The sequence below is a fragment of the Atheta coriaria genome, unplaced genomic scaffold (genome assembly GCF_025399875.1).
Source record: "Atheta coriaria isolate IRGN ID8LTWV9N9 unplaced genomic scaffold, Caltech_Dcor_3.1 hic_scaffold_5_pilon, whole genome shotgun sequence".
Taxonomy (NCBI): domain Eukaryota; kingdom Metazoa; phylum Arthropoda; class Insecta; order Coleoptera; family Staphylinidae; genus Dalotia; species Dalotia coriaria.
Window position 1 is genome coordinate 8,032,456 of NW_027045447.1, and position 19,966 is coordinate 8,052,421.

At 38.0% G+C, this 19,966-nt stretch overlaps 1 protein-coding gene across 2 annotated transcripts in view; it reads right to left on the reverse strand.

The window, feature by feature from the left end:
* Positions 1–4,765, reverse strand: part of CARPA (Carbonic anhydrase-related protein A) — a 61,726-nt gene extending 56,961 nt beyond the window's left edge. For both annotated transcript variants that reach the window (XM_065303196.1, XM_065303195.1), the window contains exon 1: positions 4,337–4,765. In XM_065303196.1, coding sequence (XP_065159268.1) covers positions 4,337–4,385 — 49 coding nt within the window. In that variant the 5' untranslated portion in view covers positions 4,386–4,765. The remainder of the gene's footprint in view (positions 1–4,336) is intronic.
* Positions 4,766–19,966: the final 15,201 nt, after the last annotated feature.

Consider the following 19,966-nt stretch of genomic DNA (forward strand, 5'->3'; position numbering starts at 1 on the left):
GATTTCAGGCTCGCAAACGACTTAATAACGACAAGCTATCGCTCGCCGCAACCAAGTCATTAACATATTCCCCGCTTTGCCATCGCGCAAATGCGTACGTGGATGTCGAATGCTTCCTGCATCCTGATGACGCTCTCACAGTGCTCATGCGAGCGCGACGCCAAAAGTGCTTCGGTTTCCGCAAAAATCACAGCGCTGCGAGGCAAAACAATGAGTGTTTATGCATGAATGTGTGAAAACTGCATGAACCTCCAGCAGACAGGAAAACCTAAAAAGTTATTACTTGTTATTTGCGGCGGTAGACGAGTCGTCGCTAACGATATTACGGCCGGCGCTGATTGCGATTTCGTCGTCACGCTGGAGTGAAGCCGGTGTAATTCGATTGCAAATTGCAAACGGATTATTCACTGATTCTGTGTTTTGTTTTGGATTAGGTTAAAAAACAACTAGCAAGAAAAAACACATAGCAACGAATTTTTTTGCGTTTTTACGTTGGATTTATTATGTGGAGGCGCCGGGCGTTTAATAAAACTCCAAAAAAAATTCAAATTATTTAATTTTGAATATTTTTATGCTTTTATCTTAAAAAGAATTAACATGAATAATTATTTTTCCTAATTTTAAAGTTTTGGAGAGCTTGGAAAGCTTGGAAAAACTCAAAAGTAAAAATTCCATTATTTTTCGCTGTGTACGTGCTTTCAGCTAGAACGGCTTCATTCCTGAATATGTCTGCAGCTTTGCATTGGTATGTTCATTTTCCATTTCGATCTGGCGCGTTCGCGATGCGTTTGTTGCATGCCAATTAGTTGGCGTTCGCTGTGTGTGCCGCCAGCCGAAATATTCAAAGCCGATTCGACGGCGCGCATCCGACGCGATCGTTTACATGCTCGCACTCTCGGCGACTCTCAATACAGTATTAATTTTCATACGTTCGGCGCGATCGCAAAGTAGCAATAACAATATGCGGTCGCATTTAATGCGATTGCGGTGGAAGCCACCAAATCGATTGCAATTAATTTCTTTTACGGATTAAATCCACAATTACACAAATTAAAACAAAAATTTTGCAAATTTTTTTGATATTTTTAGGTGTTTTTTGTGTGCAGGATGTCGTTGGTGGTGCGTTTTAGTTTCAATTAGTTATGCGTCGCACGAAGCTAATCAGATCCGCCATAAAAGCAGCGCGGCTCACTTCGCCGGAGGCGGCGAGCGGCACGACACGCCGCGTCGCGCACGCTGCCGACGACAAAGTGCCCACGTCAACGCGCACATAACAGCCGACCCCACGTGAGGACAACGTGCGATGTGTGGCGCTTGTTTCATGTTTGCTAAATTAACCGTGGCGGTCTACCAGCGGTCACAGTACACAAAATGACGCAGTGAAAATCTAGCAAGAAATTAATATGCAAATTACGAGTAAATAAACATCAAACAAAAATTTTGATTTTTTTACATTTTATTTGTGTTTTTTTGGTTTTATTTGTGTTTTTTATGTTAAGCTCATGTCGGTTCATTTAGAGGCTTTGTTAATGTTTGAGGAAACGAGCAAAGTTTACCTTTCGCCCACCTTGGACGAGCTTAATAGTCTTGGTTTAGTCCTGGTTAGCTATTGTCTTGTTTTTACAGCCGGAGATAATAAAAATAAAAATAAAACTAAAACAACAAAACACACAAGAAAAAAAAGTTTTACTTACAACAAAACTATTTCTTTGAAATAAAAAAAAAACTAAATTAATTACTCATTGATTTAATAAAATATAAAGACGAAAACAGGAAGAAAACTTTTAACTAGCTCTCAAATAAACGTAAATAATGAAAAGTAAAACTTTAAGTCGTTAAAAGTCCGCTTTTAATAAAAATTTAAATAAAACTTTTTGCGTTTTATTTCTGATTTTATCTATGAGACAATTTTTTGCGACTTTTTATGTGTTTCAATATGAAAATATTGATTGCTTTGATTTTTGTGGCGTGTTAAAAGTTTTTTGATGTTTAGTGTCAATAAATTAAGGCGTTGAACAAGAGCCACTCTTCATTTTTCACCCAGCGCGTTTTCCCATCAACACATCGCGCGCGCGCATTTTGCATATTCGAAGCGTGGAATGGATTTTATGCAGATTATGCTCTAAGTTAAATCGACTATGCGGCGCGAATAAATCACCCACTCGTCTCGCCGTCTCCGCGGAAAATCCAAAATCCTTGCAGTTTTTTAACTCCTCCACGCTCGGCGAAGCATTTGCATACGTGTGTTACAGATAGCCGGCGAGCGCATTTTGTCAGTTAATTTCGAATTTTCTGACCATGGCGGAGGCGCCGAGCGCAGCAGAAAAAAGTGCACACACTGCACAACGCGCCCGGGTTTTTGCGGCCGCTCGCGCGCGCGGTACAACATTAAACACTCCGGTGTGTTCATGTGTAACTCGACGATAAGGACGATAAGCACTTTTTTCCGCGCGTCGAGTGCGCTCGTTGACTTCGTGTGTACATACTTTATTACAGCGCATAGACAAAGTCGGGCTTCGAGCGGCGTGCTTTTCGAACCCAACCGCAGCGAGCTATTTGATGCGATTAAAAAGACCAAGAGAGGCGACTAGAGGAGAGTCTAGCTTTTAAGCTTTGCCTCATAAATTTGATATTTATTATCTACCGAAGGAGCATATTTCAAATATTTACAACTTTTTGTTAATCAAACATTTTTCCTAAATGAATTAACTTGTGTTTTTTTATCGTTTTGCATCAAATTTGTCACATGAAGAGCATTTTTCTTGTGTTTACACAGTTTACAAGGTAGTTATTAACATATTTTGCATGTTAGTTAAAGCTTTCATATTTAATTTAAGCTTTGAAGCCTAAAAACTTGCAATTAATTTGCAAAACTTTTTTTTTTAATTTGTTTTAAAATGACATTCTTTCTAATTTTAAAAACGAGCAAAATTAACATGTTTAAAAAAATTTAATTTGTTTCAAAACACTTAAAATTCTTCTTGTGACGTCACTGTTGAGTTCACTAAATAAAACATTTTACGCTTATTAAAGTTAATCCTTAAAAATAAAAATTTATTGAATTTTTTCATAAAATAATAATAAATTTTTGTTATGTATTTTATAACTCAAATTTTGTTAAATTTGGTATTATTTTAGTATTATTTTTATTTTTATCCTTCATACTTGTATCCTATCCACTAAAAAGTATATTAAATAATAACAAACGTTATTGTATTATAAAATTGACTAAAATATTGATATTAAATTAACAACTTATTAATATTATTAATCAATGAAATTGCATGTCGCTGCATTCAATCGATAGCGTTGTTATTATTAGTACGTGAATAAATTGAATTTGCAGCGCGCAATGTGCGCGGGCCGAGATTGCGCCCCCATGCACACGTAAATATATCGATAATTAAATATGTGCGCTTTTGATTTAATCGCACCGTGATGAGCGACTGCCAACGCGCAACTATTTGCATAGCGCTGCGATTTTTGCGCAAAATCGAATGCGAATAATGACACACGCATAATCGAATGAAAATTGATATGGAATATTGTAGCTGATAAAATTCAACGCTCAAACTAATACGGGAGTGTGAGAACAAGCAACAATTGGAAATACACATTTGTTTTGATGTACTGGTATGATAAATGATAAATAACACCGAGTTAGTTTTTATTTACGTATAAATATTTAATTTATAATGTTGCCCGGCGCCTCCACTGTATGTGTTTAGATGTTTTTGTTTCAGTAAGCAATTTCCTAGTGAATTGGCCGTTAATTGCGTTGACATTTGAACATTTTTTCGCCCCTGCGCTTTTATCGAACGTTCACACTAGATTAGTACGCGCCCTGTACCCCTGTCACCCTTTACCACCCGCTGTGAATGGACGTATACATATTTTTATTGGGTGCTTGGCGCGCGATGCCTTATCAGAAAATTACCGAACGTAATACGCAAACGATGCCCGATGCATATTTTCTTTCTTTTGAGCTTGCAAACGTGTAAAACGCTACTTCTTTGTTAGGTATTCCCAGCGAGCTTTCATCCACAGATGCACATTCGAATATGCAACAATGTGCAGCGAATATTAGCGTTTTAATGAAAACAATAAACAAACCGGTAAAACGCTCATTTAATGAAAATTGCTGTTGATTTTATTAAAACTTTAATGCACATTTTAATGCAAATTATTTTAGTGCCAAGAACATAAACAGATAAACGCAATTTGTTTTTGTTATAAATTAAATTAATACCAAAATAAATTTAATTAAATTTGTTTTATCCAAATATAAAAACTGATATGCGAGTTAAATATTTAAATTAATTGGTATATTATTTACCATAGAGAAAGAATGTGGCCAGTAGGAGGACGCATGTTGTCGAGCGCATGTTGCCGGCGATTTTCGGCGAATCAAACCGTCAGCAAAAGTTGTGTCAACACATGTTACAGTTTGTCACCCACTCGTGTCTGAATGTCACACTCCTAAACCGCACTGAGCTCAAAACTTCTTACCACCCGTTTGGAAAACGTAAAAATAATCGTATCAAATGTCCATTTTCGTAAAAATATGCCAAAAAAGTTGCTTCACATTTTTATCGATTTGAAAATTTACATAAAATAAACGAAAATAATTTCCGGATCATTTTCTTCATGAATTTTTATTTTTTGCGTGTGGAAATTTAATTTGTGGTTTGATTCGCGTGTTTGCACGCTGTGATTTCACAAAGTCGTCGCCGGTTGTAGCGCGTGCGGCGTACGAGCGCAAACTGAGCTTGAAGGCTCAAAGCGCCGAGTGTTTGGCGGCAGGGCATCGCGCTCTCTTGGTATTACGCGTGAACAACAGCGGCGGGGGCGGCAGACGCGCAAGCTGAAGACGCTCGCTGTTCATTGGTCGTCGGCCCGCACCTCGGCCAATCCCATATCTTCAATTCGATGCGCAGATTTAATCTTTTCGCTGGTCTTCGCTACTTTTCTCACAAATTCTCTTCTTTTTTGTTACATCTAAGAACATTTTATATTTAAAATAAAATAATTACCTAATTCAATGTGTTGTATATTTTGTTTTGTATTGATTAAGTTGCGATTAACGACCGCGATTGAATTTTCCACTTTTCTGCTCGCTTTGCATGCGATTCGATTTTCATTAACCAGACGCGCTAGAAATGGAAAACCGAATGGCGAGACCGATGGCAAAGTCTAAGGGATTATTAATGGCGCTCATTTCCTTTCATCCTTTTCGGGTGGCTCCCTTAAAACGCAATTTTTAACCACACGAAACACGCTGCGGCACTGGCGGTTAATTGTGGCGGATGGGCAGATGGCTATCTTCCGAAACGCATTTTCATTTTCATTTTCGCTTAACACTATACTCGCGCGCGCCTTGGCCGAGCCGCATGCAGTGAAAATGTAATTTTTCATTAATAATAATCAACAGCAGGCTTGCGGCTGGTTAAAATTCATTGCGCTTTAGATTTTAATTAATTGATAATAAATAATATTTATTTTAATCACAGCTGGCGCTCACATCATTACCGTGGGCGCAGGGCAGATAAATAAATGTATTTACATGTGCGAGGGCGTTCAATTGGGTTTAATCAAATGTAGAACGTAAAACAACAATAGAAAAAGTGTCATCATTCTAAATTTGGAAAATTTAAGCCTATCGTTTGTGCCGAACGAGTGCGATTACGAGTATTTCGATACACAGCGTCGTAAAACGGCGAAAACTCGTTGGCAAAAGGTTGAGAGGATCCAAATCGCGGCGCGACTATTGCCAACGCATCGTATCGCAGATAATGCCGCAACGGGCGGAAGTCGCAGGCTGGGGGCTGGCAAAAGAGGCGGCTAATGAAAAATCGAAACCCAAACGATCGTATAACATCGTGACGACGACACAACGCTGATATCACCATGAAAAAAGAGCAAAAGTTGTAAGAAAATCAAAAAAGAAATTCAAAACTTTGCAAAATTGAAATTTTATGTTTATTTGCCTAGGCAGTAAAGTAAAAAAATTAAAAACTGCCCTAAATTTAATTTTTAATTTCAATAATTAAAAAATAACACTAAAAAACACTTTTTGAATAAATTTACAAAAACATTATTTACTGCCTAGGCATTAAATTGATTATCTTCAACATTTTATAGAAAAAATAATTATTTTAATATTTTGCAAATATTAATATTACGTTATTGATTTCAAAATTGTCACCTGAGTTGTTTGCATCTCTAGTTTGATCACTGTTTGTTAGTTTGTTAGATCATTATCAACTGTCTGTCACAAGAGCGTCGCACGACTTCTCGGTTCGTTAAACCTGACTCTGAACTCAGGTGGGGAGCAAACTGAAGACTCCATCGCGCCCTTTGCGTCTTGATATCCGAGATCAAAGCTTGTTATCTCATCGGTAAACATAAACCACCCAAGTATTTTTCTTTCTTACAATTTTTTTCTTCAATTTTTCATTTTTCATCATTACTAAAACTTTAGTAATTTAAATTGTATCCAAAGATTCAAGTTATTAGCGCGATATGCTTGAAATAATTAAAATAATCACAAACGGCATTCCGGGTGTCTTAATGTCTGCGCGAGTTAAATTCAACTTGAAACTTGAAATCTAATTAAAGAAAGTATTCAAAGTATTCTCAAATTATATACGAGTACGAGTTTTATTAATCTAGTGGTTAAATGTTGTCATAACTAATATTTAGTTTAAATTTCCAGAGTTTTAAAAAAATATGTTTTTGTCTATTTAGATAGCTTCAGAGGTTTGCGCTGCCGACGAAGACTGAATTTTATTATTCCAGTCTGTCGCGCAGTAAATTTCCTCGGTGCAAAAGCGAAGAAAAGTCATCGCCTTCGTGCTGGCCCTTCTTGCCGGGTTCATTTTTACGTTCATTGGTACGTGGCGCGCGAAAAGCTGCGATAGTGAGTGCGAAGTTTTAAAATCGCGGCGTCGACTTTATGGAGAGAAAAATTTCAACGTGTCTTTATTGGCGAGCGCTGCGACGCTGAACACCGCCACCACTGCCGCCACCGCCGCCACAGTTCCTATTGCCCCTTGTTGGCGCGACCGGAAATTAAGCATCTTCTGCTCGATATTTCTCATTAAACCGCTTTCCTGTTACGCAAATAATATTAACGACGAAAATAAAATCAGAAAAATATATTTTTGATATTTTGAGCAAATTTTTAAGAGTAGTGTTAAGTTGAATTTGGAGTTGGAAGGCTATTAAAACAGTTTATCGACGTTCGACATAAATCGGTTTATCGTCGCGGCTTATTCTTATATCATGGCAGAGATGGTTTTCGGATATAATGCGCGAGAAACGTCCGACATCTGCGGTTCGAATAAAACCCTTGGTTCTACCCTTAAACCGCCAGCCACAAACCGCACTCTGCCCAGAAACATTCAATCTTAAGATGTGCAATATTGATTTAATTTCGGAAACCAAAATTTAAGTATTTTTTTGTTATATTTTGAGGATAACTTTGATTTTTCTGTGTTTTTTTGTTTTGGTCTATTTCTTTTTGCTCTCTGCTTCTTAGAGATTTCCGACACGTAGTCTCGTGCTTGTGATCATCGTCCTTATCCTGTCGAGTTTAGCAAGCATGTCCTTGCGTCTTGGAGTTGCTGCTTATGGCCGTTTGATCTTCATGTCTTTCGGTAATCCGGTGTAATCTGGCAATAATTCGCAGCTTCTCCTCTCGGGCGGCTTCCAACACACACACATACACATCGCCGTCGTCCGGCCATCAGCTCAGTGACTATAGCAAAATACATCCACTTCCACTTCCGGTGAATGTCTGGTCTTCGTTTGTTCGTTTGCATTTGACTTTTTGGCGCTTGCTCTTCGACAGCGGATTGCGCAGATTATTTGCATCTGCAACTAATCGCTCTCTCTAGTTTTAATTACACTCCTTTAATTGTCTTCTGTGTGCTCGCACAACGGTTATCCTGCGCGCGGAAAACCGCAAAAAACTCGTCCGAAAGAAGAGAAAAAAAGCGAATTTGTTCGAATGAAAAGTTGCTCGTCCGGCATTATCGAAATGGGCATCTGGGCATCATTCGCAAACACTCGCAGACCGGTTTTTCGTCTCGTCCCGCACGTCGGATTAAGGACGAGTTGTGAGATTGGGGAAAAACTCGCCGATTGAAATATCTAATGAAATTAAATGAAATCGAGCGCATTAATGACAAAAAGGACTCAGCTGGGGTTTATTTTTGAAAGCGTCCGCCAGCACGAGGGATTAACGTATTTTTCTTGATGGTGATAAGAACGAGATTTTTATTTTCAGATTGAGTTACAAACAAAAAAAAAACAACGAAAAAAGTTGATATTTCAGTTTTCTATCGAAAAAGTTTCACGTTTCGGCTTGTATTTTGATTGAACATGATTCCACGCGGTTGGGGAAACATGCATGCTTAGTCTTTTGTGTTCGATGGTCGGCGTTGATAGCTGATTGTTACGGTTTTTTTGATCGAACAAAGATGCGCCTGATAAGCTCGTTCGCACGCCAACGTTCATCATTTCTCGACAGCGCGGCGTTTAATTTCCTCTTTCGAAGTTTGCCACGTGGCTGACTATTATTTTTATAATGCATGCACACATCCCACACCAACACAACGTTTTTTTTCAACCCGGAACACGGAACAAAATCATAACAAACCGGAAATCACTTGAATTCTTTATATATTTAAGTCGTAATTGTCTAGTTTGTCCATCAGAATATTGGCAAACATTACATGTAGTTTGATGGAAGTTGGAAGTTATTTTAGTTGTCAAACTACCTTTACGAACAGAGAGTCGCGCTGCGCGAAGCGCGTACGTGCATTGAATCCTGGCTGGCGGAAAGCTCTGGGCACGTGATTGAAGTTCGTTACCGTGAAAGCTTCCTTATTAACCCACTTCGCGTCGTCGCGCATTGCTCGCGAGTCTCTTGCTGTATGAATATAGATGCTAGTCTATTAAGTGTGCGCATCGCTTGTTTGCACAATTGTTTATTGCGCGCGAACCTTTTAAGTAAATTCACTTGTAAAACAGGTGAATGCAAAGTGGGCAATCTTTACAAACAATTACCGCGTGCAATCGAGGCAAAAGACATGTTTTTAAATAAAATAAGTCTTATTTTGTATGATTTTTTAAAGGGGAAAGATTTGACATGTCTGATGTGGATATAAAGAATGGTTTTATAACATTTGTAGCTTTTTATCGCAGTGTGGAAAGTCGCAAAGTGTAAAAGTGTATAAAACGTGCAACCATCCATTACGCGGATATCTGGCGATCTTTCATTTTCGAATTCCCTTTCCAACGGAATTATTGTCATCGATTCCCCTCAGGAGGTGGCCACCGCCGCCAAGAAGCGATGAAAAGTTGCTTGGCGACAGTGTCGCCTTTCAACACTTTCAACATAAATTACCAAGTTTGGGATTTTGGATTTATTTCACTCCGATTCATTGATTATTCAACTTTTATTAAGAATAACTTAATTTTTGGAATATTTTTTGCATTTTTACCTTTTTTACTGTATTCCAAGATAAATTTTTCTCCAAAAATAAACTTATAATGGAACTAAAAACGAAATTCACTAATTTTTCATTCAATTTTTGTAAACTTTTTGTTATTTTCCGTTGGAATTTTAATTTGCACAGAAATTCCAAAAAATCCATCACAATTACAACGTGTTTGAGTTTATTTTTTCACACGTCGCTTTCTGTCCCGTGTCAAATATTTCTCGCCGAATCGAACGCGTTTTTTTTTGTGTGAACATTTTGCGGGCGATGAAAGCATCCACGGAGCGAGTTAACAGATAAACGTGTCGTGAATAACATTCAATTTGCACACATCATAAAATATACATAAGGGAGCGCCGGGCGTGCCGCCTCCGCCGCCACCACTACCGCTGTCGTGGTGGTGAATGCGCGACGGCACGGAAAATTCGCTAAAGAATTTTCGCGTTTTTTGCGCGCATTGTACATGTTTAAAGTGCCGCGCGCGCCAATAAACGGATTGAATTCGGCGCAAAAATCGAGCATATTTTAGCGCCGGCATTCAATGAGCCCCCCGAAAACCCCGACCCTAAACTCCAAGCTCCGACCCGAACACACAAATTCAATGAGGCGAAAGAATAAGCGCACAAAATGAGGACGGAGCTTTTATGAGCTTTTTTTGCGTGTGCAAAATCACATGTGAAATATTCACATTCCATTGCTTTCAAAGATTTATTTAACAAAAATATTAAAGAGTAAATGAACTTATCATCTATAAAGAGGAAAAATTAGTAGCAAAATTGATTAAAGTTTAGCTAATATTAAAAAATGTAATCTAAAAATTTCCTAGGGCATGCAAAACCAATACTTTGACGTGAATCTTATCTGTAAAGTTTTATAAAACTATTTTTATAATAAATTAACTACAGAGTGTTTTATTTATAATAAATATTTTGATATTTTTACGTTTCAAAATTGTTAGTATAAAGTTCATGTAAAAGTTCATCTCATCTAATATTTTATTTGGTCATTTTTTTCATTTTCCGCTTTATCTTTCAACTCCTCTCGCTAGTCTAGAAAACTTCATAAATACCATCGAACGGAACGTGCGGCTTTATCCTTTCCAACCCTCCCACCCCCACATCACCCCTTCCCAAACATCGATAGTTACCGCCGCGCAAAAAAAGCTAAACGTCCAAAACGATACAGAAAAAAACACACACACACACACTTTCAAACAACGCGCTTTACTACGCCGTGATAATACGTATGGAAATCAGGATAAAAATCGGAAAATCTTTCTTCGCCCCTTTGCGTCCCTTTCGCTTGTGCATTGATTGAACTAATCAAAAGTGCCATAGCGCACCGCCGGATACGAGCGATCCCCGGCGAAGCCGTTCATTTCCTATTCAAAATAAATGTATACCCAACGCGAGGGCCTGAATTCAAGGCAGGCATCATCGAGGAAAAACGCCAAAGTTTTTCCGAGCGACTTTGCGGTGTAATCCGCGGATTATACCGCGGCGGTGTTATTGAAATTTTAGAACACCCTGTGTGTGGCTTCGGGTCGTTTAAAAAGGGATATCGTTCGATATGGAAAGGCGCTAAACTTTTACCGGAAATACTGGCGTTTCCTTTGCCGCTTTCCTTCCTGCCACGGCGAACGGGCGAATCACTGCAAAAGGAGCACAAAGTCAACGTTCAGACATTCAGGAGTGAATTCAAAAAAGAATCCAAGTCCGGAAAAAAAAACAAACAGTCCTTAAAAACCGAAGGGTCCTTTTTAAATTCACACATTTCACGAAAGTTTTTTGTAGTTTTTTTTGCATAAAGTTAGAATAGTTCCAATCAAGTGGGAAATTATTCGTGAAAAATCGAGTTTTATCCTGACGAAGGTTATTATTTCCAGCAATCAATTAATTTTAACTATTTTTTTTTGTAATAATTTTACTAAAAATCACAAAAAAGTTATTTTTTCTACAAAAAAAAAACATTTTAATCAGTCAAATTATGATTTTTCTTAAGATAAAACAAAGAAATTTTGTGTTTATAAATTAGCATATAAAGTTACGTAAACTAAAAATATTTAATTAAATAAAACAATTTAATTTTTACATTTAATCTTAAAAATTATACAAATTGAATCCGTGACGTGATATGATACTGAAAGTTAATTTTCCACCCACAAAAGTTTAAATTAAAGCCATAAAAACAAATGCGCAGTAGTTTTCCTAAAGTTTTCTCAAAGTTTTCCACAATTTCCACACCAGGCAAATTTTGCGCTAAAATAATTCTACACAGTAACATTTTTACTCCTCCAGCACACTTAAACACATTTTCTGTTTGATTAAGAACTCGAATTATTCTTGAAGCGTCCTGATTTCCCAATAGTTTTCCCAACTTTCCCAAAACCCACTCGTAATATTAATTTATTATTGACATTAATGCGCGACGGCGAATTAATATCTTCCTCTCTATAAATGTCACCGGGATTAGCAAAAACTCGCAATCCTGGGAATCCTGCGCGGACCAATTGGAAAATTATTATCTGCCAATAAATCAGGCGACTATTTGTAATATCGGGTTTTGTCGGGTTTAGCGCATCGCATCGGAAAAGTATATTTATAGGTGCGAAAGGATAAGCGTATCCTTGCTTGCTTCCAGCGGGAATCCTCGGTGAGCCGTAAAACATTTTGGTACATATGTATGCGTGGCCGGTGCTCGGTGCTCAAGCGGTATTATTGCGGGCGCAGTTGGGGCGATAAGCGACACCCAGGACGTGTAATTGAAGAAAGAACATCCCGGCGCCTCCACCATTGACTTATTGTTATGATTCTCATCACACGGTATATTACACTCGCTGCGCGTCGGTAGGGGACTCATGTCCAGTGTTCCACACCGTAGTTGAAAGCAGGACGAAGGATGAGCGGCAGAGGAGTAGAGAGTAGAGAGCTAATCCACTTGCCGTTTTCGCTGAGCCAGCGTTTTGTCACCAACGGCCGCAGGGTGGTCGCGGAGGCTCATCCTTTGCAGATATGAGCCAGCAAGAAATATTATCCTTTGGAAATCGTAGGGAACACACCCTAAAATATCATTTCAAGGGGAAATTTGCCAAATTCACCAACAATTTCCTTAATATAAGTTAAAATTTGATTTGATTTAACATTTGTCCCTTTCAACTTAAAGCATTCTTCGCATAACCCTTGAAAACAAATAATTGTATAACCACTTGTCACAAGTGCCACCGCGTTTGTTGTTTCCGGTCTTCCTGCTCTCGCCTGCTTTGCTTGCGGTGTTCGCGCGCGCTTGGAATCCGATGAATCCCGCATTCAAATCCAGGTCCTAAATTCGAGAATGTGCCACGGTTTGTGGAGTGTAGTCGTTGTCGAGTTCGGGAACACCTCATCATTACCTCAATTTCGCTTAAACATGATTCGCCGATAGCGTTCCGCGACAATTCACAGCGTTAGAACGCGTCGCGCCACTCTGCACGATGATGATCATCGAGCAATTCATTCGCGCATTTTCACAACACTTCGTTACGCTATTAATCGTCGAGCGCGATCGCAATTTGCGAGCGTAATTACAGCCACGATTTTAATTGCGCACACAAGTTTCCGGCGCGGATAATGAGCAGTTACTAATAGTTTATGTAACATCCTTAACATATATTCTCATGGTTTTAAAACACCACTTTGACGTTAGTAATAATTTATTATCGCCTTTTTTCGGCGTTTTTCCGGTTTTTATAAGGAAAAGAAAAATTTTTAAAACCCAGGATCAAGTAAAGTGTACGTCCGAGTAATAATTCATCTTTTACGAGTGCGTTTTCCGGCATCGAACAGTTGTTTCCCGACGGTTTTCGTTTGGCGAGAATTGTGAAGGCGCCGGGCTAACAAACGGCGTTGCGCAGCTCTCGGCAGTCATTGTGTCCATAACGCACGTCCGAGTACATCCATAACCGGAAACTTTGCACATTCGGACAACTCTAAGACACTTCGAGCGTGGAGCAAAACTTGCAGTTACAACCGAGGCGCTCATACAGTGCGTCGGGGAAAACTTTGCACATTGTTGCGGATTGTCCGCGGGGAATAAACGAGATTTTCGGCTAAAGTAATTCAAAGTAAAACATTGGTTCTTTTAAATAAAACAAAGTATAAAAAATAACACTCATATAAATAAATTCGCGGGTTTTAATTAAATTTTTAACATTTGTTGACATTTTATTTACACTCGTGTAAACCGACTACATTTATTCAAATAAATTTATAACCAAACGATTTACAACCGAAAAATTTAATAGTCAGGCGCGCTTAATTGATTTCCGGCGGCTGTGGAGGTTTTTATTTAATTTGCGTGCAATAATATATTTGCGGATGGTGATGACGACGTCGATGATGGGACGAGATGGATTGCAGCCGAATTAACAAGCACACAACACGGTAATTCGCGCTCGGCGGCTGCATGTTTGTTTAGCTGTTGTCGCCCGGGTCGGTGGCGGCAGTGGTGGCAGTGTGCCCTCGACGTGTTAATTAATTTATGCGCAGGCGGCCGAATGGTCGAATCGCGCGCTGACCGGCCGCACCAGCAGCGATCCGTTAATATATCACCTGACAGCGGGACTGATCTATCATTTACGCTTAATTGACTCGCAAGAGTTTAAATATAAACAACGTTAATGCTTCGATGCATTTCATTCTCTCATGGGGTGTGTACTAACTATGTGATCTATCAATGTTCAAAACTATAAAGTTTTATTATTTTATTTCAATGTTTATAACCGCAACTCAAACATTTATTGCTAGAAAACCATTTATTTCATGTTCTTTTATTTTTGGCAATTTACCAGTATGTGTTTTGCATGTTTGGAAAATTGTTTCATTTTTCTGCGCGGCGATAATCTCCCACTTTCATCATCTTTATGAAGCAATTTGCGCGCGTCGCGCGTTCGTACGCGTTGGAGAACGTCAGCAACTATAATGTAATTAGATGCAGAGCGCGCCCGCCGCGCCGCTAAATCACTTTAAGAGGGCAGAACGCAATCTAACAAATGTATTAACCGCAAATATTCGCAAACATCGCCGCCTCCGCCTCCGCCACCGCCCGCGCGGCGAGATGAAAAGCGCGCGCGTGCAAAACGCTCGATTATAGCTGGAGAGAATGCCCGGCTTTGCGGCGCAAACTATGCAAGGAGGAGTACCTTTTTAAGGCGATGAGTTTTCCACGCTTTCTTTAATCTTCAGTCGGAAGTATAAAACCAAAGAAAATTTAATTTTTTAGTCTTCTCGACCTATATATCATGGAATTTAAGAAATATAGTCATTTTGTGAATATTTTGACGAGAAAAAACAATAAATATACAGTTTTTACATTTATGAATCAAAATTTAATTTGTTTAAATAAATTTTACTGATATTTGATTTAAAAAATGTAAAAATATATTTTTTGCAGAAAAAACTGCAAAAAGTAGATTTTTATATTTTTCTTAGTTTTGTGCAGTGAAACAAAATATTAATAACTAATAATATTAAAATAACTATTTCTTTTGTATATATTAACATGTTAAAACTAAAAATATAAATTTTTCGGTTGTTTTATGAATATTTTTCTTAATTTTAGTCAAAAATTGCTTTTATTTTCCAAAAAAACTGATAATACATCAATTTTTTGCGTTTTTCCCTATTTTGATAAATTAAGATAGTAATTATCATTGGCCAATCAAAAATTCCTAGCCCTAAGGCAACTTAATTACCATTTATGGCGACGACGCTCATCGAATGGCCGCACTCGGAGGCCTTCGCCTGTCTTATTTGCGCATAAAGCTCGCGTTTAATTAATCCTCGACGTAAATAAAACGTTTTAATAGCAGGCGGGCGCGCGACACATAATACCCCATAAAATGTTTATTTGACAGTTTATCAACATTAATTTTTTTATGCACTCGCATCCTTCCGCCGTCCTCCATCCTTTATATCCTCCAAGAAATCGTATAATTTTAATCCCGACTTTACTTTACTGCTTCACGGCGCCTCACAACTTAAATAACTACACACATTAATCTCACACGCACAAAAGTATTCAATGTAATTAATTAGTAGATTAATTAAAACGAGTCGACTAATATTTAAAGTGGAATAATTCAAATCCAAAAGTCATTTTTCTCTCGTTAGGTTGTCTTTTCATTTCCGGCCGCTGGGAAGAAAAATGCGCGAAATTAATTTCGTATTTAATTTTAATTTCCTTCGCAATGGCAGCGCGTAACTCGTTTAATTAAGTTTTCAGTTTTAATTTTGGCTGCTGAGCGCTTCTTGCGTTTTGTGTTTTGTGGAGGCACAAGGACTCGTCCGTGGAGAAAAGTAATGTAAACATCGTTTAATAATAAATTAGCAAAACAACTGTTGCGCATTGAGTTGCTGACTCTCGCACAGTCTTCGTTCATTACCAGCCTCCTCCTGAGCGTAAGCCGCTTGCGATTCGATTCCGACGCGCCCCGAAACAACAACTCCGCCGTCGTGTAATTACGAATTGATGCAGTTAATTAGTACTCAATTAGCGCGCAATTGAATTAATTTAATTCCAAGTAATCTCGGTTAAATGCGGGACGACTTTGTGTCACTTTCCAACTGTTTTAATCAAATCAACTCAAAGCTTAACCAAAACTTAATCGTAAATATTTAGGAGTCAGTAATATTTTCGGGTTTAAGTTATTTTGTGCTATTTTGTTCATGGTTAGGGAAACATAAGTTAGCGAATAAATATTAGCTTAGGACCGCGCAGCTTTTGAGGTGACCGCCTGCGTGTTTTCGGCTCCTTTCCGGCAAACTACAAACTAGTGAATAGAACACACCCGCATGCCTTGCCAGAATGCCGAAAAGGCAAAGGTAAAGCGTTCGTTACCTGCTTGCTTGTTGAATGTTAAACATGTTGAATGTTAAACGCCAAAACTCTAAAGAGCTAACTAAATGGCCGCAGGCGCAATGACCACCGAAACTAACCACACTTATTTTTACCTAAACACTTTTGTAAACAATGAATTTATTGTTTTTCTTTGTTGATTGTGTGGTATTTATGTCCAAAACGTTTGAACTTTGGTGCATGGAGTTGAATGTACGCTATTTACCGGTTTGTTTAAGGCTTGTTTAAAGCTGGAGGCGGCTGAAGGATAAACACCGCAGTGAGGTACGCGAACGACATAGATTTCCCGAAATTAACGACGTTATTTATCCGCGCCGGCCGTTTGCATGCATGCACGCGCGCCAGCTGGCAATCAACAACCCGCCGGGCCGCCGCCGACCGCTTCACTTTACAGGAGGGCTGAATAAAGAATAAAGAAAGCGGATGAATGAACGCGGCGGCCGCATCGCAGAAATCACCGGCAAAGCGGAGAAACTACGTGCCCTTTTGTTGTGCTGCGTTGGGAAACAGCAGAAACAGCAGGAATTGAAGTAAACTCAGCGAATTCAGGAGTGGCGCGCACTTTTTGTTTGCCGGTCTGTTTGTTTGTTTGTTTACGTGACGCAGTTTATAAATTATCCATTTATTTTGCTCAGACAATTAAATCAAGACGTAAAAACGCCAAAGTTGGCAAAAAATAGTTTTATCTTTTATAAAACAAAATATATTCAAGCTTTTGATAAAATATTGTGGCGAATGCAAGTTGGAATAAAAAAAAGTTTAACCAATAGAATGTGAAACTATTTTTCCTGCTGCATCACGACGAGTACATTAAAGTTGAGCAACTTTTGCGTTCGATAGCGGAAAATCTTTGGAGCATTCCCAAAAAGAAAACTGTTTAGCATGCATTGCTTTTCAGCTCTGCGCTTTTATGTAATGCTAGCCCGGCGCCTTCACATCAAAACTTTTAAAACTTAATAAAATATTATCTAACGAAACTTTTTCTTAAATTATAAATATTTTTATAAAGATTAAATGATTTTGAAAATATTTTTATTACGGTTTAAATTTATTTCAAACAAATTTGACTACCAAATGAAGATGACAAGCAATGAACATGATGCGGTCGGTTCATTTTCGATGGACAACGCGCTCATCCCTCAACATGATATTCAGAAATTCTATTATATTCGGGTGTCGGCGCACAATAGTTGAAATTCAGCCCTGCGATACCATCGTATAATTTTGTATGTATAATTAGACGCTTTGTAAATGTTGTCTTAATAGAATCACGATAAATTCATTCAACGTTCACTATTCTTGCTGTTGTATTCAGGATTTGGATGGAAATATTTAAATGCTTTCTGAATTTACATTTTCATTTGTTTAGCATAAGGTGTGAAATGGAATAAGTCAAAATCAAAGTCAAAATAAACAAAAATGTCAAAATTATTAATTGAAATTGTGTTTTATTAAAAATATTTGCATGTTCTATAGATATACTGCATCTTAAAATACATGTAAAGATTTTTAACTTTAAATTACTAAAAACTCTGAAAATTAACGAAAATGTCGAATTTATTAACAATAAACTTGTTTTTCATAAGGAAATTCATTTGTTCTGTAGATATACCGCAACTCAAATACGTGTGAAATTTTTTTCCACTGAAAAACTCAAAATTAATCCAGTTTGACGTTGAAATATTTCATTAATGAAATTTGAAGGTTGGCGGTAGAGTAATCAAGTGCAAATAGGTTTGGAGAGTTGGCGCATGCATCGATAGCCCCCAGTCAGCCACAACACACCCCATCACTCATCAACACAATACACTATCACATTAGCGGGTGCAAAATACGAAATTCGAAATTGAGCACGGCGGGGATTGCCATCAAGTGTATACCACTCCTATACGTGTGTGAGAGGATGACTAGGTTGTGTCTGGTGTCCACCCGCACCTCAACTCTAAACACCAAAGCCGAATGGGGTTAAAGCGTATCGAAGCATGAGGCGTACGATGCGTGCCCGTAGAGGTTATGTAGTCGGCTTGGGTGCAAATGCGTCGGATATGGATTGGCTGAGCGAAGAGGTAGCTGCAATTTGCGTGGGCGAGGAATTTGCATATAGATGGACAGCGCCACTCCAAACTTTGACTAGCGATAACTAAACACGCTGCCGACGTCAAAACTCAAACTAAAACTAAATCTCCAGCATAACGTATTACTGTAATTTTTAATACAAACACAAACAATGAAAAATTTTTAGTTGAATTTGTATTGCAACTTTTGATATCTGTGCGTAAATAAAATAAAGGAATAAAACTTCGTAGGAGAATTGTCGTTTATGTTATGTTATGTCAGTAAAAATTCAATTTGATTGCATACGTTTGCAGTGCTGAATATTTGCTCCTCAAAACAAAATTGTATTTTCGTCGTTTTCATAAAACACACGAGCGTATGCGCACAATAAAAGTTTGCAGGAAGCAAATGTTTTCTACGCTTTCATGAATTATATTTGCAGCTACACTGCTACTAGAAAAATATATGTAAAAAATTTATTATTTACAGAAATAACAGTATTATATATGCAAAATGTATGTTTTAATAATTAATATAAATTAATAATTAAAATTTTAAGCAAAAAATTGTATTCAAATTATTTTTAACAAAAAAAATTTTTTTTCAAAATTTTTATTTTATTTCTTGGTTTTTCTGGGAACATATTGTATATAAATATTTTTTAGTGTCCTTTGGGACGTTTACACTTTGGAACTGTATCAGTCTCTCGTCGACTTCAATTACGCACGCAGTTTCGCCGAGTGTGCGCCGTCCCCGTGCCGGAATATGAGGATTTTCATCTCATATCCTTTCATATTCCTGCACGACGTCGAGACACTCTCCTCGTACTCCTTCAAACGTTCAAACGATACGAAACGGCACTTTCATTTCTACTTTTTTCGTCTTTGCCCAGCGTACACGCGCGCTCCGTCTCCGCAGCGCTTGTTCCTTTTTGTTTCTCGGCCCGGCGCGGAAGGACAAGTGTGCGATAGTTGTATATTTCGTTAAATCCAATTCCCTATTCCTCATACTCGCACGAGGATACAAGGATATTCGCCTATATTGGATTTTAGGATTTCGTCTCTTTTTGGAAGGCGCTGCTTTTGGCGCTTTTTCCTTATAGCTTGCTGTTTGCAGCAAACACACGTACGTTACATCTTCGCTCGCAGGACGACGATTCAAAGAGAGATAATCATTCCTTGGAGCATGGAATCTACACCGCTGCAAACAGTTCATATTAAAGTGAATTTTATATTGTGTCAAACAGTTGTGTAATATTTACACAAATAGTAACCTACTTAAATTGTGAATAACTCAAGAAAAAATGGACTTAAAAAAGTTTTTAGAAAATAATTTTTTAGTAATTATACTACTTTATGTAATATTGTGTTGTTTTGTAGCGAAAAATAAACCTGAACGTGAGAATTTATTACCAAAAGTTTATCGTCCTGTTTTACCAGAAAAGTCGAAGTAAACTCGGGGACTTTCAGGCTGTAAATGTAAATAAAATTGGCCTTTATCACGACGTCTCACGG